We start from the raw sequence: 8614 nt of genomic DNA, 5'->3' as shown, positions 1-8614 counted from the left end.
AAAGAGCAGTTATCCTTCAAATGTCAATGCCTTTAACATGCATTCACTCTCAAGGCACCTTAAGCCCATAGCATAGACTAGAGCATGTATGAAGATACACAAGCATTATGTACAACACAAGCAAAGCTATGTCACGTACAGATTTCATCAAGAGCCAGAGAATAATGTACTCATAAATCACCTCTCCTGCTGGAGGGAGATTGGGGGGGGGGGGGGGGGAGGCGGGGAGAAATCTAATCAGAAGCAGCAGCATTTGTAATCAGTTTCCGCTGGGAACATGCTGTGAAAGGGTGGTGTTTTGCTTGGGTAACAAAAGCTCTCCCTCAACTAAACAAACCAACTGAATGCCCAACATCTTCATTTTATTTAGCTTGATAACATTGCACACAGAGCAGCACCTTCTCTGTACCGACCTTTATACAGACAGCAGCGAGGATCTTTAGAAATCATTTCTGACACACATCATGAATTCCAACAGATACTTCTTCATATTAAGCAACAAGTATACCCGTATTGCACGGTATGAAAGTCACTTAATATGCCAGGGTTCCCTTTTTGTAAACTGAGGCAATTTTAGAAGTCTGACATAAGCCAGTGATATAAGAACAGGCAACGGACTGGCAGTGCTTCCACAAGCAAGATTAACATAGTGAAGTAGAAGGCACAGAAAGATTGATTATGAAAGAGTTAACCATCTGTGATTTCTGGCAGCAGATTATATTACAGACTTGTACGGTCATCACAACAGAAGGATTATCAAATCAACGTCCAGCAAGAATGGGGCCGGCCCCATAGCTCTAATTGCCCTTAAAAGCACATGAGGGACAGGCTTCAGTGTTGACAGTCATCAACCAAAGGCCAACTACTGTGCCCTGCACAAAGTAGCATTGTCTGGTCCACGATAAGCACAGTATCTGAAATTTAGTGGCTAACATCAGTCAGAATTATGTTGGCTGTTACATAAATAAAACAGGTTAGTGCCCAAAGGAGAACAAACCACACCCATCCCACTTGTTTAAAAGGTGATCTATGCTTATTAGCGAGTCCAGGTCCATATACTAGGGCAGAGTCTTTACGGCTGTAGGCCACAAGAAAAGCTGGGATAACATACTGGATGCCATTTCCAGCATAAGCACCTGTAATGCTCACTAGTAGTTCAAGGTGGTTGGTACAGAATGCCACAATGATAGGAGGGACTAGTGTTATTAATGGGAAGACAATACGATCTACAAGCCATGGGTAGGTCCCTCCTTCACGGTGAAAGAGAGTCTTCCAGTTATTACGCAATGTGACTGCAATGATGGGAAAATTGGTGCTGATGGTGAACACTGGGAACAGTCCTAGAAAGTAGCCAATCACTGGAGGCACAAAAGGCCTGCACCCACTGAAGTTAAGAGTGTACATATCCATGAGCGCTCCAGAGGAGAAGCAATATATAGCTGTAAAGCCAAGCAGGCTATAGAATGAAAGAACCAATACGTAGTCCAACAAGACGAGTCCAGTTATGTGCTTCTTACTAGACACTGGTGTGATCAACGAAGGGAGAGAATGTTGGCACATGAATGAATAGACGCAGACTCCAAACAGGTTCTGGATCCCAGACAGCTTTGCAACAGGAGGATGACCTTCACCTTCACCTTTGCCAATACGGATCAAAGCTATTACAATCATGATGATGAAAGCTGCAGTAAAAAGGAAAACAAATTATGCATTTAGGCTGTGTTTCCATAAAAACAGATAATGTTACTCTCTGTCTCCCTTCTAGGTCATCCGGTGCCCTTGCAGTTACTCTCCATACCAGTTCTATCTTCCCTGCACATCTGGCTAGTCAAGAGTTAAACTGTTGTCTCTACGATTTATGACAGGGACTCAGATGAGAACAAAGTGGCAGTAAAGCTGTGAAAACTCATTACTCGCTCTATAAATCATTTGGAGAAGGAGGCCCCTGACACTTCCACCTCTCTTTCCCACAGTGCTGCAAGGACAGAGCCCCACCACTGCCAGCATGAGCAATATAGGGTTACAACTGTACATGATCTGCATTCGGCATGGTCTCCCTGTGAGGGCACATGCATTGTGGAAAAGGGGTGAAAGGATTTCTAATGACATACTGACGTGATTTGCTTTCTGAATTTGCTTGAGGATTTTAATCTCTTTTTGCCTGTGGGTAGCAAAAGTTAATAAATTGCAAGAAAATTAGTTTCTATAGCATATAAGATGGAAAGTGAGACCATCTACAACTTTTTTCCACTTCATATGATAGGGGACAGACAAAGTAAATTATCGCAATTGAATTTTCAATAATTTTCTCCATTTTAATATAACATTTTATGATCTAACATAGATTTAGAATAAAATAGGAAAGTCAATGTAAGTTAAAAGCTGAACTTCAGCCACAAAAACTTCTTTTTAAATATATATTCCTCAACAGCAACAAATGTGCCACTTTGGGTCTTGGCAAACTCAGATGTAAACTTTTAAAATAGTGGTGACATCACTGTACTTTGCCTGTGCAGCCAGCAGGGCTGTGCTTGGGACCTAGCAGGTCCATACATTACAGGATGCCTGCAGAAAAAATTGGGTGGATACCTGTACAAAAAGAGAACAGTAGTGACCGGTCTGCACTACAGGGAGTCCCTGCACAGAGGCAAAGGGCAGGACTTGTTTCATGCTGGGATTACTGCACACATATAGATGAAATCCACACATATAGATGAAATCCACAAAGGACATCATAGCTTACAATTTTACCAACTTGCCCTCCGCCCTATAGCAGAAATACTGCTACAGGGCGGCAGGGCTGTGCAAAATCATGTATAAATGACACATTATTTGCACTTCCGGGTAGGGGGGACGTGCGCACCGCCCTACCCGCTATTGAAAGCTAGAGATGTCAAACACGGGTCCTGGCCAGCAATCCCTGGCCAGCACTTGGCGATCATCGGGAAAAGCTGACATGGGCGAGACCTGTGTGTAAACAACACAGGTCTCTCCCGTCAGCATGGACATGCTGTTTTGTATCTCTCTGCACAGCAGAGATACAAAACAGCAGGTTTCCCTAGTAAAACACAAGACAGTGCACAAAGTAAAAAACACACAGCACAGTTAGCCCTTTTATTGCCCCAGATGTTAACCTCTTCCTGCCCAGTGTCATTAGTACAGTGTCAGTGCTTTTTTATTAGCACTGATCTCTGTATTGGTGTCACTGGGGATGTCAGCGGCAGTTAGCCAGTTCCCCCCAGTGTCAGAATGTCCGCCGCAGTCCCGCTATAAGTCGCTGATCGCCGCCATTACTAGTATAAAAAAAAATATATAGAATATATATAAAAATATATACCGCCATTTGTAGACGCTATAACTTTCACATAAACCAATTAATTTACACGTATTGGGATTTTTTTTTTTTTTAGCAAAAGGCATGTAGCAGAATACATTTTGGCCTAAATTTATGAAGAAATTAGATTTTTTTTTATTGGGGATGTTTTATAGCATATTGAGGTGAAACTCGAAAAATTAGAATATCGTGCAAAAGTTCATTTATTTCAGTAATGCAACTTAAAAGGTGAAACTAATATATGAGATAGACTCATTACATGCAAAGCAAGATAGTTCAAGCCGTGATTTGTCATAATTGTGATGATTATGGCTTACAGCTCATGAAAACCCCAAATCCACAATCTCAGAAAATTAGAATTTTGCATGCAATCAATAAAACAAGGATTGGACATAGAACAATATCGGACATCTAAAAAGTATAAGCATGCATATGTACTTAGTACTTGGTTTGGGCCCCTTTTGCAGCAATTACTGCCTCAATGCGGCGTGGCATGGAAGCTATCAGCCTGTGGCACTGCTGAGGTGTTATGGAAGACCAGGATGCTTCAATAGCGGCCTTCAGCTCTTCTGCATTGTTCGGTCTCATGTCTCTCATCTTTCTCTTGGCAATGCCCCATAGATTATCTATGGGGTTCAGGTCAGGCGAGTTTGCTGGCCAATCAAGCACAGTAATCCCACGGTCATTGAACCAGGTTTTGGTGCTTTTGGCAGTGTGGGCAGGTGCCAAGTCCTGCTGGAAAATGAAGTCTGCATCCCCATAAAGCTCGTCTGCGGAAGGAAGCATGAAGTGCTCCAAAATCTCCAGGTAGATGGCTCCATTGACCCTGGAATTAATGAAGCACAGTGGACCAACACCAGCAGATGACATGGCTACCCAAATCAACACAGACTGTGGAAATTTCACACTGGACTTCAAGCATCTTGTAGTGTGTGCCTCTCCATTCTTCCTCCATACTCTGGGTCCTTGGTTTCCAAATGAGATGCAAACGTTGCTCTCATCAGAAAAGAGGACTTTGGACCACTGAGCAACAGACCAGGTCGGTTTTTGTTTGTTGTTCAGGAGCGGCATGACAAGAGGAATACAACATTTGAAGCCCATGTCCAGGATTCATCTGTGTGTGGTGGCTCTTGATGCACTGACTCCAGCCTCAGTGAAAGGAGTGAAAGTCCCCAACACTTTTGAATGGCCTTTTCCTGACAATCCTCTCCAGGCTGCGGTCATCCCTGCTGCTTGTGCACTTTTTCTTCCACACTTTTCCCTTCCACATGACTTTCTATTAATGTGCTTTGATACAGCACTTTGGGAACATCCAACTTCTTTGGCAATTACCTTGTGAGGCTTTCCCTCCTTATGGAGGGTGTCAATGATGGTTTTCTGCACAACTGTCAGGTCAGCAGTCTTTCCCATGATTGTGATTCCTACTGAACCAGACTGAGAGACCATTTAAAGGCTCAGGAACCCTTTGCAGTTGTTGTGGCTTAATTAGCTGATTAGAGTGGGACACTGAGCCTAGAATATTGAACCTTTTCACAATATTCTAATTTTATGAGATTGTGGATTTGGGGTTTTCATGAGCTGTAAGCCATAATCATCACAATTATGACAAATCACGGCTTGAACTATCTTGCTTTGCATGTAATGAGTCTATCTCATATATTAGTTTCACCTTTTAAGTTGCATTACTGAAATAAATGAACTTTTGCACAATATTCTAATTTTTCGAGTTTCACCTGTAGTCAAAATTAATTATTTGTTTTCCAAACTTGTCAGTTTTTTTGTTTGCAGCGCAAAAAATAAAAAAGAGCACAGGTGATGAAATATCACCAAAAGAAAGCTCTATTTGTGGGGGAAAAAATGGACATAAATTTCATTTATGCACAGCGTACAATGCATGACTGTGCAATTGTCATGTAAAGTAACGCAGCGCCGTATCACAAAAAATGGCACGGTTATGAAGGGGGTAAATCTTCCGGAGGGCAAGTGGTTAAGCTTGGCTACTGGAGCTCCAGCATTACAGCTTACACTGTTCCCTGGCCCAACTTTTTCTTCTCAGTGCCCAGGACCTCTGCTGATGATCACATGGTCAATAGAAGTAGCACCTAATCACATCCAGGCTCTAAGTTGTCCAGGCTGAGCCAGGGAGCAATCCTTGATACTGTGTTATATACAATGGGTGTGGGGCAGGGGCAAACTGCTTCAGGTATAAAGTACAAACACCTAGAGCCGCACAGTACAGTACCTGAAACAGCCTTCAAAAACTTTTGATGAAAATGCCAGGCAAAGATCCAGTATTTCTTGATCATGCTAGAGCATTCAGCTAAGCCCTGTCCCCATAAATCCCAATGCACTAATCACTATATCGGGCAGCCACATTGGTAGTAGCTTCCAAAACTGCCATCAAGCCTGAATCCCAGGCCAATCTGACTGATAAAGCTTCGACTTTTCCCTATAGTGTTAAAGTTTGCCCACCTCACTTCCCATCTCATGCACATTCCTATTTTCTAGGTGACTGCCCATCATAGTGATGGGTCAACAGGGTTAGTGAAAAGTTCCAACATTTCCGGGACGTGTTGGAACTATGCACGTTACTCATGACAGAAAGGTTTGGGAAGATTGTACAGGTGACAGAATCCATCAGTCAGATCAATCTCAGTATCACACATCTACTTTTATAAGAATTAATACAGCACAGTGACATAAAAAGGGAATAATGGGTTTTTTGGTTTACTTGTAAAATCTTTTTCCTGGAGTACAGTGGGGATCGAAAGTTTGGGCACCCCAGCTAAAAATTTGTATTAATGTGCATAAAGAAGCCAAGGAAAGATGGAAAAATCTCCAAAAGGCATCAAATTACAGATTAGACATTCTTATAATATGTCAACAAAAGTTAGATTTTATTTCCATCATTTACACTTTCAAAATAACAGAAAACAAAAAAATGGCATCTGCAAAAGTTTGGGCACCCTGCAGAGTTAATATCTTGTACTGCCCCTTTTGGCAAGTATCACAGCTTGTAAACGCTTTTTGTAGCCAGCCAAGAGTCTTTCAATTCTTGTTTGAGGTATCTTTGCCCATTCTTCCTTACAAAAGTCTTCCAGTTCTTTGAGATTTCTGGGCTGTCTGTCACGCACTGCTCTTTTAAGGTCTATCCATAGATTTTCAATTATGTTGAGATCAGGAGATTGTGAAGGCCATGGCAAAACCTTCAGTTTACGCCTCTTGATGTAATCCCCCGTGGATTTCGAGGTGTGTTTAGGATCATTATCCATTTGTAGAAGCCATCCTCTCTTGAACTTCAGCTTTTTCACAGATGGCATCAAGTTACCATCCAAAATTTGCTGAAATTTTATTGAATCCATTTTTCCTTCTACTCATGAGATGTTCCCTGTGCCACTGGCTGCAACACAACCCCAAAGCATGATTGATCCAACCCCATGCTTAACAGTTGGACAGAGGTTCTTTTCGTTAAATTCTGTGCCCCTTCTTCTCCAAACGTACCTTTGCTCATTCCGGCCAAAAAGTTAAATTTTAACCTCATCGGACCACAGAACTTGTTTCCAAAATGCATCAGGCTTGTCTATATGTTCATTTGCAAAGTTCAAATGATGATTTTTGTGGTGAGGACGTAGAAGAGGTTTTCTTCTGATGACTCTTCCATGAAGACCATATTTGTACAAGTATCTCTTTATAGTGGAATAGTGTACCACAACTCCAGTGTCTGCCAGATCTTTCTGGAGGGATCGTGCAAGTCAAAACGTGGGTTTTGAATTGTTTTTCTCACAATCCTGCGAGCTGTTCTGTTTGATATTTTTCTTGGTCTTCCAGATCTTGCTTTAACTTCCACTGTTCCTGATGACTGCCATTTCTTAATTACATTCCGAACAGAGGATATTGACATCTGAAAACGCTTTGCTATCTTCTTATAGCCTTCTCCAGCTTTGTAAGCGTCAACTATTTTCAGTTTCAGTTTTCTAGACAACTGCTTAGAAGAACCCATGGTGCTGATTGTTGGGGCAAGGTCAGATGAGTCTGGGCATTTAAAACCTTTGAGATTGACATCACCTGGTCTTCCCAGACGATGATTGAGAACAATCCATGACACTGGCAGGTCTCAGCTTGGCAAAGGGGGCAGTGCATGCTATAAATTCTGCAGGGTGCCCAAACTTTTGCAGACGCCATTTTTTGTTTTCTCTTATTTTGAAAGTGTAAATGATAGAAATAAAATCTAACTTTTGTTGACATATTATAAGAATGTCTAATCTGTAATTTGATGCCTTTTGGAGATTTTTCCATCTTTCCTTGGCTTCTTTATGCACATTAATACAAATTTTCAGCTGGGGCGCCCAAACTTTTGATCCCCACTGTACATCCTAGGACACAAAGCACCTTTATATTCATTACGATAGGGTAATGCTGCCACCTTCAGGTGACTGGACACCGGCAAAAAAAAAGACAGACGACCTTCCAACCCAGGCAAAACCCCTCCCTGCTAAGCATAGCTTCAATTTGTGGCAAGCCAAGCAATAATTACAGAAGAGGGGTAGGATTCCTGTGTCCTGTGATGTACTTAAGAAAAGAATTTTACAGGTAAACTAAAAATCCAAAATTTTCTTTATTGTACATCCCAGGACGCCAGACATCTTTCATATTCATTTGGATAGGAATGTTCCAAAGCACTGAAAATAGAGGGGAAAGCAACACGGCAACAAGCTAACAGGTCCCAATCAACTAAACCAGAACAGGTTAGAAACTCATCCAGCAGCCTGCACGTCAAACAAACTTTGCATTCTTAGAGGCTTGAACATTGATTGTTCGCTTTGTAAAACTTTGTAAAATTTGAACTGAAGACCAGGTAGCAGTCCTAAAAAACTTGAGCTACTGAAGCCCAATGTCAAATAGCTCAGGAAGCACCAACACTGGTAGAATGAGCCATGACAGAATGGTGCTACTTCACCGTTTAGACCATAAGCCTAACAAATAAGTTGATCCATCGAGAAATGGTAGATATGGAAGCCGCATGCCTTCCTTTCTTGGGCATTCAGGAAGCACCCACCTCCTGCAAAGGTCTTCAAATAGCTGTGGGAGAAGAGCCCACCCCCCCCCCCCCAGAGTTAGTCATCGACAGCTGAGAAAATACGGCTGTCAATTTCCTGCTTCGGGAATATGGATGGCGGACAGAACAGGGAATGTGAAGTTCTGCCCAAGACTGGATAAGATCTGCTTTCTTCTAAGCCTAACTTCTGGTACCTCCCTAATGATTTATGTACGCCACTGCCG

The 8614-nt window shown here is 42.1% G+C and overlaps 1 protein-coding gene across 1 annotated transcript in view; it reads right to left on the bottom strand.

Annotated features, from left to right (window-relative positions):
• Positions 1-341: 341 nt before the first annotated feature.
• The window catches only part of SLC38A12 (solute carrier family 38 member 12), a 68064-nt gene continuing 59791 nt past the window's right edge, over positions 342-8614 (bottom strand). The window contains exon 10 of the mRNA XM_089654917.1: positions 342-1682. Coding sequence (XP_089511043.1) covers positions 922-1682 — 761 coding nt within the window. The 3' untranslated portion in view covers positions 342-921. The remainder of the gene's footprint in view (positions 1683-8614) is intronic.

This window comes from Staurois parvus, unplaced genomic scaffold (genome assembly GCF_062004578.1).
Source record: "Staurois parvus isolate SC_StPar_1 unplaced genomic scaffold, SC_StPar_1.0 ptg000813l, whole genome shotgun sequence".
Taxonomy (NCBI): domain Eukaryota; kingdom Metazoa; phylum Chordata; class Amphibia; order Anura; family Ranidae; genus Staurois; species Staurois parvus.
The sequence above is the reverse complement of the archived record's forward strand: the minus strand, read 5'-3'. Positions and strand labels throughout refer to the sequence as shown.